This window comes from Eremothecium gossypii, chromosome III (genome assembly GCF_000091025.4).
Source record: "Eremothecium gossypii ATCC 10895 chromosome III, complete sequence".
NCBI lineage: Eukaryota > Fungi > Ascomycota > Saccharomycetes > Saccharomycetales > Saccharomycetaceae > Eremothecium > Eremothecium gossypii.
The window spans coordinates 212,459-229,452 of NC_005784.3; the positions used below are offsets into that span (position 1 = coordinate 212,459).

The window sequence follows — 16,994 nt, forward strand, 5'->3', positions numbered from 1 at the left end:
GACCACCGTGTTTGGACGATCTACGGTGTACGTTAAGCGGGCCCGGGCGGGCGTATACCGTTCAGAAGGTTGCAACAGCACTACGCGAAAAAGTATTTAAAAGGACAGATCACGCGTGGGGCGTATATTAGGTGGAGGGCGCACGGAAGACTACCGAAGTCTAGCGGCGTGGGCAAGATCACAGACGGCGCAATGGGCAACTCGTTTTCCAGGGTGCTGAGTAAGCTGTTCGGGTCTAGGGAGATGAAGATCCTGATGCTCGGACTGGACAATGCGGGCAAGACCACGATCCTGTACAAGCTGAAGCTGAACAAGATCAAGACGTCGGCGCCGACGGTGGGGTTCAACGTGGAGACGGTGGCGTTCCGTAACGTGAAGTTCAACATGTGGGACGTGGGGGGCCAGGAGCGGCTGCGGCCGCTGTGGCGGCACTACTTCCCTGCGACGACGGCGCTGATCTTCGTGATCGACTCGCACGACCAGGCGCGGCTGAACGAGGCGAAGGAGGAGCTGTACAGCATAATCGGGGAGAAGGAGATGGAGAACGTGGTGCTGCTGGTGCTTGCGAACAAGCAGGACTTGCGGGGTGCGCTGAAGCCGCAGGAGGTTTCGGACTACCTGCAGCTGGGCGACAACCTGAACAACCAGCTGTGGTGCGTGGTGGGCAGCAACGCCTTGACGGGTCAAGGGCTAGTAGAGGGGCTTTCGTGGATCGCGAACAACACCAAAAGCAGGTGAGCCTGCGCGGGCTTGTAACAGTAGAGCGGGGCCGGCGCGGCCGTGGAGAGCGTGTACTTAGTGGACAAGTCCCTTAATCGATTAGATATGACTTTAGTTAATAATTATGCCGGCGACGCCCCTAGCGTGCGAGGGTCTGAGTAGAGCCGTCGGCGCTGCCGAAGTACGCCTTGGCAGCGTTACCGGCGAAGATGCCGGTCTCGACGACGCCGACGAGGGCCTTGATCCGGGCGTGCAGCGCGGCGGGGTCTTCGAGCGGGCCGAAATCGGCGTCGATGAGCAGGTTGTTGTTGTCGGTGACGACCGGGCCCGCCTTGCCCGGTTCCCCGAGCCGCAGCTGCGCGCTGCGGCAGCCGGGGATGCCGTGCAGGTCGCGCAGTACGCGCACGTACGCGCTGGGCACCACCTCGACGGGCACGCCACGCGTCCAGCTTGTGCCCAGTCGTTGCGGCGAGCGCTTACGGGAGTCCGCGACCACGATGAATTGAGCGCTGCTCGTGCTCACGAGCTTTTCCTGGAACAGACAGGCACCGCCGCCCTTGATCAGGTTCAGCTCGGGGTCCACCTCGTCCGCACCGTCGAACGCAATGTCCACCTCTGGGTACTGCTCGATGCTGCCCAGACGCAGGCCGTTGTCGAGGATCAACTGGCGGGATTGGAACCCCGTGGGAATGCAGATAAACTCCACCTTCGCCTTCAGCTCAGGTGACGCCTGGTATTTTCCTATGCGTTCCGCCACGTAGACCACTGTCGATCCGCTGCCTATCCCGACCACGCGGTGTTTCGCGGGGTCTAGATTCTCGTCCACGGCGCGGTACGACGCTGCGCGCTTTGCGTCCTCCAGCGCGTCGCCCAGGGAGGGCAGCTCTTCAATTGGCGTTACCGACATTCTTGTGCGCCTTCCGGGAACTGCGCTCGTCGGACTAGCTACTTCGCTCTTTCTGCACTGGCTGTTTCGACAGGACAATCTTTTTATTTAGTCATCTTTACAGAAGACAAGCTACATGGATTTGACATTTTTTCATCAACCCAGGTTTCAGCGCAATGAGCCTTCCGGGAACTGCGCCGTAGTCATAGCCTGCGGTTTATGTACTAGTATGAGTGCCTGGCCCCAGGCCCTCGCTCCTCACTGCCCCTCGACCTGTGTCTACGGCTCGATGAGCTGCTCACTGCGGGGAAGCATCGCCGCCGCGGACTGCTATGGGAGCATGTGACTGCTGCGCCCATACATCCAAACAACGGAGTTGAAGCTCTTTTTTTTTTTCGCCGGTGGCGCCGCAATGGTCCCACTGGGAGCCCGTCCTAGGCGGAGCCACTCGGACTGCTGCCGTTGCGCCAGGCGGAGGCTGCGGGCAGGCGCCCACGCACCACGAGCCTAGACGCAGCCTGCAAGCAGAGAGGTCTCTCTGGCCCAGCCAGCCAAATTTTCACTAGGTAGACAGTGTGGGTGGGACCGTAAGTCTGAAAAATAGTATTAGTTTTGGCTCACAGCCTCTAGTTGCGAAGCCTAATAGCACCAAGAAGAAACACACGCCGATAATGTCTGCTCCACAAGCTAAGATCTTGTCCCAAGCACCAACTGAATTGGAATTGCAGGTCGCTCAGGCCTTCATCGACTTGGAGAACTCCTCCCCAGAGTTGAAGGCTGACTTGAGACCATTGCAGTTCAAGTCCATCAGAGAGGTATGTCCTATTGCGCTATGAAGTCGTTATGCCAGCTGCGCTAGACGCGGGGCGACCCGGTTGCGGCCGCTAGGTCGCAACCGGGCCCGCGAAAGCGCGGCTGCCTTTACGACCGCCGAGGGCTCAGTTACTAACTTCGCGCAGATTGACGTCGCTGGTGGCAAGAAGGCCTTGGCCATTTTCGTGCCAGTCCCATCTTTGGCCGGCTACCACAAGGTCCAGACCAAGTTGACCAGAGAGTTGGAGAAGAAGTTCCAGGACCGCCATGTTATCTTCTTGGCCGAGAGAAGAATTTTGCCAAAGCCATCCAGAAGATCCAGACAGACCCAAAAGAGACCAAGATCCAGAACTTTGACTGCTGTTCACGACAAGATCTTGGAGGACTTGGTGTTCCCAACCGAGATCGTTGGCAAGAGAGTCAGATATTTGGTCGGTGGTAACAAGATCCAGAAGGTCTTGTTGGACTCCAAGGACGTCCAGCAAGTCGACTACAAGTTGGAGTCTTTCCAGGCTGTCTACAACAAGTTGACCGGTAAGCAAATCGTGTTCGAAATCCCATCCGAAACTCACTAAACTGCTTGTTATCCTGATTGATAATTATATTGTTTTGTAAAATGCATACCAATCCGTTATAACCAGTTTATATATTATTAAATCAAACGTCTTTTACTATATAAAAACAATACGAACGTTTTAATAGGTGGTCTCCGCTGTGTGGTTCTGCTTACCCCGTTGTATTCTAGTCCTGCCCGGGTAAAGACTGGGCGGTTATGCGGTTAGCTGCCGGAGCAGTTGGAGCAGAGACCCTAGGGCTGTTGTGACCTTGATATAGGTACATGTTAAAATTACACCGCTACGTAAATAACGAAGTATAAATGCATTTCAATAATGTATGGCACATGCTTGGTAAATCATCCTCTTCTGGCTCTCATTCTAGCTATCCTCCTACCCGGAGGAAGGTGCATCATTGGTTGTTGTGGCATACCGAAACCGCTGTTTTGAGGCTGTCCTGTCGCTGCTTGACCAAAAACTTGCGACGGGTCAAGGGATGCAGCTGGCGCACCACCGAAGTTCAGGTTAACCGATGAAGACGGAGTAAAAGCCACTGGCCTATTATTCTGTAGCGCTGAGGAAGCGCTGTTAGCAAACAGTGACGGCGCTGGAGACCCCGCGTTGCTGCCAAAAGTAAACGCGGCAGCAGGCTGGTTGTTATTACTGTTGTTGTTATTGGTACTAATCCCAAAAGCTGGCGAATTGTTCGCAGTAGTCAAGCCTGATCCGAAAGCTGTGGTGCCATTCGATACAGAGTCTTGTGGGAAACCAAAGGCCGTGGCCTGTTGCGGCTGAGGAGCGTTAGCAATCGACATACTACTTCCGTTCAATGCCATATTGTTACCAGGTCTTTGTGAGACGTTATTGTTCATTGAAAAAGTTGGCACCGGGGAGGTTACTCCTTGGTTATTCTTGAACCCGCTCATATCAAACTTAAAGCCACCGCTGTTCGAGGCTGCACCGGAAGTCACCGGAGCAGAGGTACTGGAAAGAGAGCCATTGCCGTTAACATTATTTCCAAAGAGTAGGGATGGCGGGTTAGTTGGGTTCGACGTATCAGGTGTTGTTGTCTTGAACGAGAATGGCGCTGCCCCAAGGCTACCGGACGTTGTAGGTTGCGCTGATGGCGCACCAAAAGTGACAGGAGATAATGTGTTCTGTCTATCAAGAGAAGTACCTTTTACTGCGCTTCCGTCTGAAAGAGTCGGTACAGCTTGATTATTCGAGGATTTTGCTGTTTCCGAGCTGGATCCAGAGAAAAGGTTTGTGGCTGAGCTGACGCTATTGCCATTCATGGTTGTACCAAATGTTGTGTTGGTGTTAGATGCATTTGTATTACTTTTAGCAGGAATGACGAATTGGAACGTCGGCTTAGAGGACGTGTCCTTCTTGTCATCGCTAAAGGTTGGTGTAGTTTGGGGTTCCTTGTTCTGTATTCCATTGCCAAACATAAGCGTAGGATTCCCAGAGGTCGAATCAGCCTTCTTCGAAGGCACAGTTGCTTCCCTACTGCCATTTGAAAAGCTAAAACCAGATACCGTGGGCTTCCCATTCCCGAAGATAGGCGGGGCTGGCGCATCCTTGGACGGACTAGATTTATCCTCTGATGATGTGGTATTTGGTTTGTTTTCTGCTTGCTGGGAGGCGCCGAAATTCTGTCCGAAGGAAAATGTAGGTTTGGCGGACCCCTGTGCGCCACCGTTGGGTGTATTTGACGTAGTACCGCTATTTTGGGTCTGCGCACTCGCTCCAAATGAAAAAGGAGCCTTGTTGGCACCCCCGTTGGAGATATTAAAAGAAAATGCCGGCTTTTTCGTGCTTTCCTCAGGAGATGTAGCTTTGATCGCCGGTTCCGCTACGTCCTTACCGCCCGCTGCTTTGGGCGCGCCAAACGTGAAGGAAAGCTGCGGCTGCGCCGCTGGCTTGGACACATCTTGGCCCTGGTTCCCGAACGCCAGAAGTGGCGCGCTGGGCGTCTCTGCCGGACGCACCGTCTCTTCTGCGCGGCTAGGCTGCGCGGGACGGTTCTCGTCCAGAGTCAACGACACAGCTGGCGCCGGAAGCGCCGGCAGCTTCGTTTTGGACGGCGTATCGGCATCAGCCTTGAGCAAGAAGTCAAAGCCAACACTGGGCATCTTCTTCGGGCCCGCGGCAGCGCCGTCGTGCGGCTTGGAGTAGGGCGTGCGGCCATCAATGCTTTTACCGCCCGCCGCAGCCTCGCCTCGAAGCAGGGCCGGCGACTCGCAGCCGGTCAGCAGCTTCAATTGCGCCCGCGACAGGTTGGATGAGAACGGCGGCTCGCCAGCATCGCGCCTAGCCGCGCCGTTCTTCAGCACGACCTCCTCCGACAGCTTCGGACTGTCCAGCATCGTAATATCCTTCGCGTCGCGCGTGTTCAGCTTCTGTTTTTTCAGCACATCGTACTCCGACAGGTCGTACTCGAAGTTGCTCGACCACAGTCTCCCCTTCTTGCCCGTGCCCGCCCTGCCCAGTGCAGACGCGCTCCGCGTCCCGCCCGCAATCCGCCGCCACCCCTCGCCGCTCGCCTCCGACACAATCCGCCCGCCGTGCCCGCTCTGTACCAGTGGCGCCAGCTGGTACTGTCGCCGCCGCAGCTCCTGCCGGTGCCGCAGCATCCGCAGCCGCTGCAGCGGCAGGATCGGCAGCACGGGCGGCCGCACGGCCACGTCCGACTCGTATAAAATCAGCGGCTCCGCCCCCCGGACGCCCGCCCGTGGCCGCTTAATCACTGTATCGCTGCTGGTGTTCGACTCATATTCAATGGGCAGCTCTGTACTGCAATCCGCGCATTCCGCTGTACTTGCCCCATCCGCAGGCCGCCGGAAAAGTCCTGCAATTGCCGACGATATTGACCTTTTATTCTTGGCCGGCGAGCTAGTAGACATGCTGCCGTTCCTCACTCGATCGCTGTGCTCCACGTCTGCCGTCTGCTAATCGTACTAGAGCTGATTTTGACGAGAGTGCGTGGAATACCAAAAAAATTTGTCAGTTCTGTTACGTGATGTCTATGTACGAACGCCGTTCAAGGGAGACCTCACCTTTATGGCCTGGCCGGGCAAAGGGATGCTGTCATCGAGCCCAATGCTGCTGTCTCTAATTGAGCTTCTGCAGCTTATATAGTTCCTGTGTGTCTGCACACGGACATTTCTGTGGGATGCGTTGCAGCTCTGTGAGCCCTGAACAGGGAGCCGAATTGCAGACGTGATATATATGTGTGGCGGGTGCTAGGGCAGCTGTCGGCAGCAGCCTGCGCGGTGTAGCAGCGTGCGAAGGCGCCTAGCAGCGTGCGGAGGGCTGGCCGCGCATGCCGGGGCGCCGTCGCGCTGGCGTTGCCCGCGACAGCGGACAGTCCGGCGGGCTCCGAAGACACCGCGAGCGCCGCGCAGGCGGAGCCGCGAGCGTAGCGGTGAAAAAGGCTTGAAGGTATATAGTTGCTGTCTAGGGGTATATGTTGGCGGCCCGGCGCGGGCGCCGATTCCGCCGGGCGCGAGCGAGACTCAGCCGCCGAAAGTTTTCCTGCACTCTGCCCTGCACTCTTCCAGGTAGCGTGGGTTGTTGGCTCTCTCGGCGCATCCGCGGTAGCAGTTCTGGAGCTCGTCGCCGGCGCAGGCGAGGCCAAGGACACATAGGACTGGGATGAGGGCGTGGTGGAACTGCATTGTAGTGCTGGGAACTGGAGTTTGCTTCGAGGCCGAGTGAAACCGCGCTGTGCGCGTTTTATATGGTTGCGGAGGCTACGAGGGTCGGCTGGGCGCCGAGAGTCCTCGTCAATTATCTGGTGTGGATTACCTCAGTTTGAGTAACGAGGCCACATGGGTCCGGGAGGGTCCTTGCAATCGCGACTAGCATGGCGGGTATTGGGCGAGGACGTCGCTGCGCGCGCTCTGTGATTGCATGTCCCGCAGAATAGGCGCTCCCTGCTCAGCGAAACATTCGCAGTTGCTCCCAAATTGCACAAAGTTTGGCCCACTCTGTGGACTGCGACGCGATGTCATAATCGGGGCGGGCGGCGCCATTTGCGGACGTATCTTTTTTGGAGCGAGTAAGCCGTTAATGGGCAGAACGGTCAGGCAATACCGTTCGGATCTCTCGGCATGCTGCTTGGCAATCGAAACGATTCCGAACTATGACATAGTCGGCTGCCCTCTAGGTAGGTAGATTCCGCTCAATTGAAGGCCCTCAGGCAGGCAAACGCCGCCATATAGCCTGCTGTGCGGCGGTCTGCAGCGTATACATCGCGGGACATCGGACGCCGTTATCCCAACTGAGAACGCGACCAAACCAGATTGCAACGCTGCCGTTTTCCGTAATACATCCGGCCCTGCTCCAGGGGGCTGGCGTACTTGGCGACCTTTGCTTTGTCGGCATTCACGTAGCTGCCCGCAAGTCATCGGAAGCAGAGGTTAAAACGGTAGGCAACCCGCTGAAAAAGGACGTCGCGGACTCGCATGTGAATAAGTGGTCGGACCCAATTCACCAATTCGGCCTCTCAGCCTATTGCACCCGCCTTGCTGCCATACGAACTGCAGGCTGTCATCGGACGGGAGCTCCGCGTTTCTTTAGATCTCGAGGCAGGGCATGCGTATTAAGCAAGCCGCAGAGGTTTCTGAGGCCAGGTTCTGTAAATCACAGTCAGACGTGACGCAAGCATCCTGCTGTGCTCGCATTGAACTTTGGCTCGCTATAGATGCACCGAGCCGTGTTTCGTGCAATGAACGGCTGCGGGAATGAGACGCGTGCTAATGCCGGCCGGCATACCGCCGACCGGCAGACCCTAAGTGCTCAACGGGCACGCGCAACAAAACTTGGCCGTCCTGTGCCACACTATGGCTTACGAAGAACACATTTCATAGACGCAGAATAATGTCCGGATCTGCCCCTTTAAGCAACCACATATTAAGCCGCTGACACACAGACTGTCAGCGCTTAGAAATACTTCGGTGAGTGTTCAGAAGCCCGAGCGCTCGGAGTTATTCATGATCACGTGATGGGTATTGACCTTGCGATCCACAGACAGGCGGAAATATGCATATATGTAAGCCAAGATGCCGGCAACCAATTGGTCTAACTGTAATGCATAACACTGTATTCCGCGAAGCGGCTCTGAGCATGTATGGTATTCGGCGCTAGATTGTCAGCCCACGTATATTTCCACGTGACGCCCTGATGCTATTTACAACATAATCACTATTGACGAGCAAGGATAGTGGTCGCACGTTACGAAAAAGAAACGTTGAAAAATTTGGATGGTGGTGATGAGGTAGAGATATTAACGTTAATGGGCGAGCACGAATTTGGTCGAAGTTCTATACTGCCAACGACGTTCGCAGATTGCTGAGTTGATGGGTTCCAAAAGTATTAAAAAGGCGGTAGTCCCTAAATTATCGGAAAAAGCCAAGGAGGAAGAGTTGAGCACTTCGGGCTCCTCTGATTCTACTTTAGAATCAAGTTCATCTTCCTCGTCGGAGGGCAGCTCCAGCAGCAGCTCTAGTTCCTCGGACAGTGAATCGAGCTCGTCGGACAGCGGCTCCAGCTCTTCTAGCAGCAGCTCGAGCTCCTCCGGCGAATCGGGCTCCTCCGACAGCGACTCGAGCTCCGACAGCGACTCGAGCTCCTCCGACAGCGACTCGAGCTCTTCGGACAGCGACTCGAGCTCATCGGGCAGCAGCTCCTCCTCGGGCAGCAGCTCCTCCTCGGACAGCGACTCCTCCTCGGACAGCGACTCCTCCTCGGACAGCGACTCGAGCTCATCGGGCAGCAGCTCCTCCTCGGACAGCGACTCGAGCTCCTCGGGCAGCAGCTCCTCTTCGGACAGCGACTCGAGCTCCTCGGGCAGCAGCTCCTCCTCGGACAGCGACTCCTCCTCGGACAGCGACTCCTCGGACAGCGGCTCCTCCTCGGGCAGCGGCTCCTCCTCGGGCAGCAGCTCCTCCTCGGACAGCGACTCAAGCTCCTCGGACAGCGATTCCTCCTCGGACAGTGAGTCTTCCTCGGACAGCCAGTCCTCGTCTGCTCCTAAGAACGGTAAGAGAGCAAGGGACACATCCTCCGATGAGTCTTCATCGCGTACCGCGACACCGGAGCCGCCTGTAAAGAAGGCTGCAATTCCCGCCGGCGAAGACGAAATCAGGGAAGGCCAGCGGAAGCACTTCTCGAGAATAGAAAGGGCAAAAATCAGCTTCGAGGACAGAACCCTCACCGACAATACCTACAAGGGCGCTGCGGGGACTTGGGGCGAGAAGGCCAATGATAAACTAAGCCGCGTCAGGGGTAAGGACTTCACTAAGAACAAAAACAAGATGAAGCGTGGCTCGTACAGAGGTGGCTCTATCACACTAGCATCGGGCTCCTATAAGTTCGTAGATTAGTCATGCTCTAACCATGCATGTACAATAGAAAAAGCATCGATAAATAAGTACTTTAAGGTTCGGTTACCCCTAAATAAAGGGTTACGTCCCCTTGCGTCGAACCCTATTCATCGCTACGAGCTGCTTGCTGCGATGCTTGCTGCGATGTCATTTGAAGTATAAAAAGGGCACTTGCAAGCTCAATTGACCCATATTCTCTTCTACTCGGTGTGAATCAAAGACAGGCAAAATGGACCACATCAAAGATTTCGCAAGCAAGCAAGAGAAGAACGGCGAGGACATTATCTCCAGAGCTGAGGATGGTGTCAAGCACGCCAAGGAGAAGCTAGGAGACGACGGCTACCAGAAGCTTGAGAACCAGGCGAAGAAGTTCACTGGCAACCGTCCTTGAACTCGTCGGTTTAACTGTGGGTAAGTAAAATTCTAGCTTTCTTCTGGGACTGGTTCCTAGTCAGTTTATTCGTCGAGATATAGCGTATGTAGTTAAGATATTCTACGTCGTTTGACCGCAATGTTCATGCCAGCACGACAGCCGGCGATGAATAGCGCTGGGCGCCGAGGACGCCGTTTTGTGTCAGCGCTAAACGGTGTGTTCACGTGACCCGGGAGCCACAATATAACCAACTTGGCACTCAATAACATCGGCGATCTCACGAGCTCTGACGCAAGAAAACAGCCATACTCGGCCCAAGATAACAGTCTTCTCAGGATGTGTTACTACTGTTACACACTGCCTCTCATTTGCTAATCGAGGCTGGTAAAGCCTGATATCGGCCATTGCTTATAGTATAAAGAACCAGCAGGAGTCAAAAGGCACGTCAGGCCCAGATAAAGCCACAGTAACGGAGATTGATAAGACGGTGCACTTCGCCACTGTACAAATACATAAATATTCGCAGCAGGGCAAATTGCCCTCCAGTTGGGTTTACACAGATTGGCTGGAGCAAGATGGCTACCGACATTAAGGCGCCGCTGCTGGTACACACGGAGGATCTAGAGGGTAGTGGTACATCTTCGGACTCCGCCAGATCCTACTATGGCGGTGTGAAAATCGCGGAGGATGTCATTTCGCCAGTGCTTGCCAACGAGGTCCCGCAAGGTCGACATTTGGGCTTATTTTCTACTGTAGTCATGTTCGTTTCGCGGATTGTAGGGTCGGGCATATTCGCCACGCCCAGCACCATGTTCGTGAACTGTGGCGGCAATGCACTGTTGTTTGTGACAGTGTGGATAGTCGCGATGCTAGCGGCGTTTTCCGGGTTATATTTGTACTTAGAGTTCGGGTGCCTTTTGCCACGATCAGGAGGACCGAAGAACTTCCTAGAGGCTGTCTATGACCGCCCTAGGATGATGATGAGCGTGGCGTTTGCATCCTTTAGCGTTCTAACTGGCTTTACAGTATCTGGCGCAATTGTGTTTGGGAAATATACGCTCTACGCGCTGGGATTCGACCGGAAATATGTCAACGAGGACTCTGCAATGTGCAACTATATTGGTGCAGCTGCGGTGATGCTCATTGTGGTGATCCACGGCTCTTCAGTCAAGCATGGGATCATTGTACAAAATATTCTAGGAGGTATGAAGTTCCTGTTGATTGCAGTCATGTCTGTTACGGGGATCTACGCAGTGTTTTTCTTCGACACGCGTGCTGATGACCAAAACCCTGCCTATTACGTGAAGTCGCACTTTTGGGAATCTCGCGACAGTTCTCTAATCACTGCCTCGTCGCTTACAGCTTCATTCATGCAGGCGTTTTTTTGTTTCTCCGGCTGGGACGGAGTGCACTCTGTTGTATCAGAGGTTAAAGACCCTGTCCGCACCATGAGAATTGCAGGTCCATTTTCATTGTTAATTGCATTTGGCTGTTACATGCTTTTGAACTTTGCGTACTTATTTGTTTTATCTTGGGAGGAGATTCAGGGAGCTGGCCCGCTCATAGGCTCGATACTTTTCTCCAAACTATATGGTCCTACGCTCGGCGGTAAATTTGTGACGCTATGTGTGGCGGTATCTACTGCTTCCAATCTATTCGTCGTCATATATGGCACCTCTCGGATGAACCAGGAGTTTTTCAGGGAAGGATATTTACCCTTCAGTAAGCAGATGGCCAGTAACTGGCCATGGGGTTCTCCTCTACCATCGCTGTTGTGTTGCGGGTTAATTACTGTCGCGTGGCTATGCTTTCTACCCCCAAGCGGCGCAGCATATGACTATTTGGTTAACTTTGAGGGTTATTCGAAACAGTTCTTCTTAATGTTGATTGCAATCGGACTTTTTATATACAGGCACAGACATCCAGATATTGTCGCAGAGATTAGGGCGTCTATGATCGGCGTGGCATTTTTAGCGGTAATATCGGTATACTTAATGGTTGGCCCTTTCTTTGGTGACCAATCAGGAAACGTTGTAGGTTGGCTACCACCATATCAAATCACCACGCTTTTAATGTTCCTCGTATGTTTCCTTTATTGGCTACTAAAGTTCGTTCTCCTACCGCGACTATTAGGCTATAGGCTACAGGCTTTGATAGTAACCTTATCTGATGGCCTAGAGATTAAAAGGTGGAGAAGACGATATTCTAAACAGGCCTCTATATAAATTTGGGCAAACTTTTGTAACTATCAAACTCCCTACGATTTAAAAATCTATGTACTTTTTTAATGCCAGGATAAAAACTGTATGGCATGATCGAGAACTCTAAAAGTTCATCGAAGGTACTAAAATGTGTAATTAACTTCGACTTATTTCGAGTTGAGCTTTCTTACAAAGGCTTCTTTTGAAGCTTGAATCAAATCATCCAATTCGCCTGTTCTCTCGCACATGTTGTAGAAAATAGTGTTTTTGTTCAGTAGTAGAGAGTATGGATGGTCGTATTCTTTAACTTCACCTGCATCCATAACCAGAACCTTATCATAATCGATAATGGACTTCAACCTGTGTGCGATGGTCAGGATAGTGCTGTCCCGGAATTCTTCTCTAATGGTCTGCTGAATCTTTTCATCAGATGTATAATCAATGGAGGCAGTCGCCTCATCTAACATAATAATCTTTGGTGAGCGCAAAAGCGATCTGGCTAAGCACACTAGCTGCCTCTGCCCCTGCGATAGATTAGCGCCGCCTTCCGTAACTTCATTGTTAAGATCTAGGAACTTATTGATATTCTCGCCACTGGATTGAGTAGATGGACTAGAAAGAGAATTTATATCTGTATCAGAAAGAAGGTTAACCCTCTGCAACGCCTCATAAATTTGTTTATCGCTGTATTGGCTATAGGGATCCAGATTAGATTTTAACGTGCCGGTGAACAAAGTAGGATCTTGAGGAATGATAGTAATGGACTGCCGCAACCGATGTAAAGGTATAGTGGTGATATCAATGTTGTCAATTTTAACAAAGCCTGTCTCAGGATCCAAAAACCTAAACATTGCAGTGATTATCGTCGATTTACCAGCACCCGTCCGACCCACAATTCCTACCTTTAGCTTCGGTTCAACTGAAAAGTTGACATTCTTGATTACTTTTGGCAGATTAGGAGCATAGCGGAGAGACAAGTCAGAAACATCTATTCTTCCATGCTGTGGCCAGTTATCTGGTGGGAGTTGCGCGTTTTCATTGTAGGGTTCTTGCTCTATCTCCATGTACTCTTTCAGACGCTCAAATGAGTTCATAGTCATCTCAACGTTGGAATAGTGTCTCACAAACCAAAGTGCACCTTCCGTGAAGGAAATAGCATAGGTTAAAGAGATACCAGCAAGCCCAGCATCCAATTTACCAATATTCAAATAAATGAAAAGACCACTGAAGAAGGTTACTAGCGCACCGAGCAAGTCAACACGAAACGCTAGCCATCTGTTGGCTATCCACAGGTAAAAGAATGGTCGATTGTTATCATCAATCCTACTCAAGTTTTCTAACATGAAACGGCGCTCATCGCCATACGCACGAATACTAGTGATCCCAACTAATGTCTCAGAGAAATGCTGATAAATTGGAGACCTGGTAATCGATTCAAATCTCTTCAGTTCCCTCGATGTAGTAACGTAAAAATAACCAATCAAAGCATATAAGAAGCCGATAAATATTGCCATAATCAAAAATTGAGGAGTAACGTAAGCGATCAAAACAAGCGTGGAAATACACTGAACAACCGCGGCAAAAGACCCCTCAAAATAAGGAATCAATTCCTGGTCGACGGCTTCCAGATCCTTCGAAAGTCTGTTCATTATTCTTCCGGTGGGGGTTGCATCAAAGAAACGCATCTTCGCGTGCAAAATCTTCCACAATACCAAGTTGAAGATCTTCCGGGATGCATACAGGCCTGCCATAACACTAATGATGTTTTTTAAGGCAGATAAGGAAGCGGTTGTTAGACCGATCAAGACGTAAATTGCAAGGTAATAGAAAGTTCCCTTTGATCCATCGGAATTGACTGCATGCTCGGTCATCAAGCTTTTAACAAAAAGGAATGGCTGACTGAATAAGCCTTGCGCATGCCGAATCAAATTACCGAAGGAAGGCGTAGACGATACACTAATCATTGGTATTTGACTCTTCGCGTCATGCATAATCCAGTACCGAATCCACCATGAAGAGCTCATATATAAGCACTGGGCGGAAAGGTACAATGTAGCAAGAGCAAGTGTCATCTTCCAGCCACCAAACAAATTATAGAACCACTTGTAGACATCAATGCTCACGACGCCGTCTGCTTTTGTTTCTTGAGCAACTAGTTTACCGACCTTTTTGCGTTCGTCATCGTTCGACGCATTGCCGGCAAGATTTTCCGCTGTGGCAGTTCTTATTTTATTGTCAAGCTCTTTCAGGTTAAGCGCACTTTGTGGTGTTTTCAAGCTGAGCGACGAATTGGTTCTTGACGCAATGGAGCTCTTGATGAGTTTGTCTTCACCAAGTAGGCCCTCGTTCGCCAACGCCAAGGGTTCGCCCTGAGCCTTAACTCTTCCGTTTTCCAAAATCACGACCCAATCAGCGTTACGCATCGTGAGCGCCACATTATGAGATACCAACACGCATGTTCTGCCCTCCATCAATGGCCCGATGATACAGTTTTCATAAATCCACAGAGCGGTGTGCGAATCAACTGCGCTTAGACAGTCGTCAAGTAGGAGGTGTCTCGCAGAAGAGTATAGAGCCCTTGCCAAAGAAATACGCTGCTTTTGCCCGCCCGATAGTGTCATACCCTTCTCTCCGATTTGTGTCAAATCACCACCACTGAGGATCTCAAAGTCTTTCTTCAAACCGCACGCTTCAAGCACGTCATTGTAACGTTGCTCGTTGTATGGTGAGTTAAATAGAATATTGCTACGAGCGGTATCATTCAGCAGCCAAGCGGATTGAGAACAGTAGGCGATAGAGTTAGTTAATCCATCTGCTTGAATGACCAAGTCTTCGCGCGGATCCAGCGATGGAACATATATCTTACCTTCCTGCAAGGTCATCTCACCCAATAATCCAAGCAAGAGTGATGATTTCCCGGTACCTGTTGGTCCAATGACGACGTTCAACTTACCAATCATAAATTCAATATCGATATTACGCAACCTGAAGCTGGAAGGATCATCATTCCACGCGATAGTGGCATTCTCAAATGCTAAACGGTTTCCACTGATAGTTAGTTGTTCGTATTTGGTTGTCTCATCTTCATCCAAGAACGCCTGAATTCTATCAAGAGAAACCTTCGACTGCACAACATAAGACAGCATATCCGCCAGGACGTCCAAGGGATTACGCAACATCACAAAAAGCGAAAGTGCAGTAAATGCAACCGGTATAGTGAGCACTTCCCCCTGAATGTAGATGTAGCAGGCAAAAGAAGCTGAAACAACAATCGTGGATACCATGAACCAGAGGAAGGAAATTGCGGACCACACAATAGCTCTCTTCAGCAAAGTCGCCAGTTCATCCTCACGGATGGCCTGCACCTCCTTCTCAAAGTTCGTCTCCCATGCAAAAAACTTAATAATACGGATCGACTGGAGTGTCTCATTGAGTTTTTGAATACGCTTGTCCGTGAAGCCCAACGTTACCACAGTCAGGTTGCCCAGCTTCTGTGCTAGCTTATAGTTCAAAGGCAGCATTGCAACCAGCAAGGCAACTCCCACCAACGCCGACCAGCCCAACAGGCGGTACAGGAAAATCATCGAGACAACCACCATCACAAAAGACCCAATGAAAAAGTACAGATATGAGCTAATTTCAGAGACCTTGAAGGCGTCAACGGCCATCAGGTTAATGATTTCGCCTAGGTTAGATGCTTTGGATTCTTCCGCGTTGGCCGACCGCACAGGGCTCCCCTCCGGCGAGTTACTCTTGTCCACTGCCACTCCAGCGTAAGGCGAGACGCGCCTACGCAAGGCTTTGGTGTAGATCTCCGAAACTAGCACCGCTTTCAACCGAATGCATATCCGCCGCCCGATGAAGAGCGCCTGGGCCTGGAACAGCGCTAGAGCAAGACGGCTCAGGAAGAGACCCGCGACATAGATCGGCACCATGCTGGATGGAACAGACTGCGGGTCTTCCACATAATTCAGCGTGCACTGCAGGAGGATAGTGGGCAGGAAGTTGGCAAGCCCATCCAGGATGGCCCACACCGCCTGCAGGGCTAGGTAGCCAAAGAAGAAGCGGAACAGGTTACCGTACAGCCGGCCTCCCGAAACACGGCGCGCGGAGTGGCGGAAGCGCCGCATGACAAAGATCGCGTAGTCTTCCAGCCGCAGCCCCCAAACGTCGGTTATCTCCAGGTAGCGCTTGTGCGCCTGCCAGATCATCGGGTCCAGCCACGCCCAGGTCATCCCAGCCGCCACAGACGTCATGGGTTCCGGCGACGGAAACTCGCCGCCCGGCCGGCGATACAGCACCGGCAGCCGGAACCCCACCTTCGCCGTAACTGTCACCAGGAACAGCACCAGAAGCACCGCGAAGTTCACCGTGTAGTAGCGCGCCGCCGCTGGGTCGGCCACGTGCCCCAGCAGCACCGACCGGAACGGCAGCATGGACGTCGCCGCCAGCGCCGTGTACGCGCCGAACGACATGCCCCACAGGTTCACCGGCAGCGCGCGCACCCACGCCAGCTGCTCGCCCGCGTTGGCCAGCCGCAGCGCCGCGCTGACAAACAGCCCCGTCCAGAGCGCAAGGTTGCTCCCCGCAGACACGCGCGGCAGCGGGACCTGCGGCCCAGGTATGATCGATAAGTTTGCCCAGACACCGCCGCTCAGACCGAGCAGCAGCGCGCAGCCAAGGAATTCTACAGCCACGCGGCTACGCTCCGCAAAGCTCCGCCGCACCTCCTCGGCGTGCCCGTGCGGGCGCCCATCCGGCCCCAGCAGCTGCAGCTTCTCGATGGCAAAATGCTCCGCCTTGAGGTTCCGCCCCCCCGTGTCCGTGTACCGCCGTGCAGCCAGGTCCGCGTCCAGCAGTGGCCGCTCCTCGTCAGGAACACACGCCGCCTGTGCCGCCGCGCCGTCAGAGCCCCCGGCGAGCACGCTGCCCACCACGTACGCCGCGCATGCACTCACCACGCCCAGCGGGACGTACCCGCTGGCGTACAGTGCCCTCCCGCACTCTGTCAGATCGTCGTAGTCCCACGGCTCGCAGCCCGGAGCAATCATCTGTCGC

General features: G+C 53.0%; 8 protein-coding genes across 8 annotated transcripts; 5 read left to right on the forward strand and 3 right to left on the reverse strand.

Moving 5' to 3' along the window:
- Positions 1-192: 192 nt before the first annotated feature.
- Positions 193-738, forward strand: ARF3 (Arf family GTPase ARF3; the record flags this gene model as incomplete). Its single annotated transcript, NM_208679.1, has 1 exon — positions 193-738. The coding sequence occupies one exon, from the start codon at positions 193-195 to the stop codon at positions 736-738; it is 546 nt and encodes a 181-aa protein (NP_983326.1).
- Positions 739-859: 121 nt separating this feature from the next.
- On the reverse strand, positions 860-1,627 carry RKI1 (ribose-5-phosphate isomerase RKI1; the record flags this gene model as incomplete). Its single annotated transcript, NM_208680.2, has 1 exon — positions 860-1,627. The coding sequence occupies one exon, from the start codon at positions 1,625-1,627 to the stop codon at positions 860-862; it is 768 nt and encodes a 255-aa protein (NP_983327.1).
- A 650-nt stretch (positions 1,628-2,277) lies between these two features.
- Positions 2,278-2,994, forward strand: RPS7A (40S ribosomal protein eS7; the record flags this gene model as incomplete). Its single annotated transcript, NM_208681.1, has 2 exons — positions 2,278-2,421; positions 2,566-2,994. The coding sequence occupies 2 exons, from the start codon at positions 2,278-2,280 to the stop codon at positions 2,992-2,994; spliced, it is 573 nt and encodes a 190-aa protein (NP_983328.1).
- A 338-nt stretch (positions 2,995-3,332) lies between these two features.
- NUP1 (FG-nucleoporin NUP1) lies at positions 3,333-5,879 on the reverse strand (the record flags this gene model as incomplete). Its single annotated transcript, NM_208682.1, has 1 exon — positions 3,333-5,879. The coding sequence occupies one exon, from the start codon at positions 5,877-5,879 to the stop codon at positions 3,333-3,335; it is 2,547 nt and encodes an 848-aa protein (NP_983329.1).
- Positions 5,880-8,333: 2,454 nt separating this feature from the next.
- Positions 8,334-9,362, forward strand: SRP40 (Srp40p; the record flags this gene model as incomplete). Its single annotated transcript, NM_208683.2, has 1 exon — positions 8,334-9,362. One exon carries the CDS (start codon positions 8,334-8,336, stop codon positions 9,360-9,362), a length of 1,029 nt encoding a protein of 342 aa, NP_983330.2.
- Positions 9,363-9,591: 229 nt separating this feature from the next.
- AGOS_ACL074WA (ACL074W-Ap) lies at positions 9,592-9,753 on the forward strand (the record flags this gene model as incomplete). The annotated part of the gene is made up of 1 exon (NM_001355304.1): positions 9,592-9,753. One exon carries the CDS (start codon positions 9,592-9,594, stop codon positions 9,751-9,753), a length of 162 nt encoding a protein of 53 aa, NP_001342246.1.
- A 557-nt stretch (positions 9,754-10,310) lies between these two features.
- MUP3 (Mup3p) lies at positions 10,311-11,960 on the forward strand (the record flags this gene model as incomplete). The annotated part of the gene is made up of 1 exon (NM_208684.2): positions 10,311-11,960. The coding sequence occupies one exon, from the start codon at positions 10,311-10,313 to the stop codon at positions 11,958-11,960; it is 1,650 nt and encodes a 549-aa protein (NP_983331.2).
- Positions 11,961-12,103: 143 nt separating this feature from the next.
- YBT1 (bile acid-transporting ATPase YBT1) lies at positions 12,104-16,987 on the reverse strand (the record flags this gene model as incomplete). Its single annotated transcript, NM_208685.2, has 1 exon — positions 12,104-16,987. One exon carries the CDS (start codon positions 16,985-16,987, stop codon positions 12,104-12,106), a length of 4,884 nt encoding a protein of 1,627 aa, NP_983332.2.
- Between the last annotated feature and the right edge of the window lie 7 nt (positions 16,988-16,994).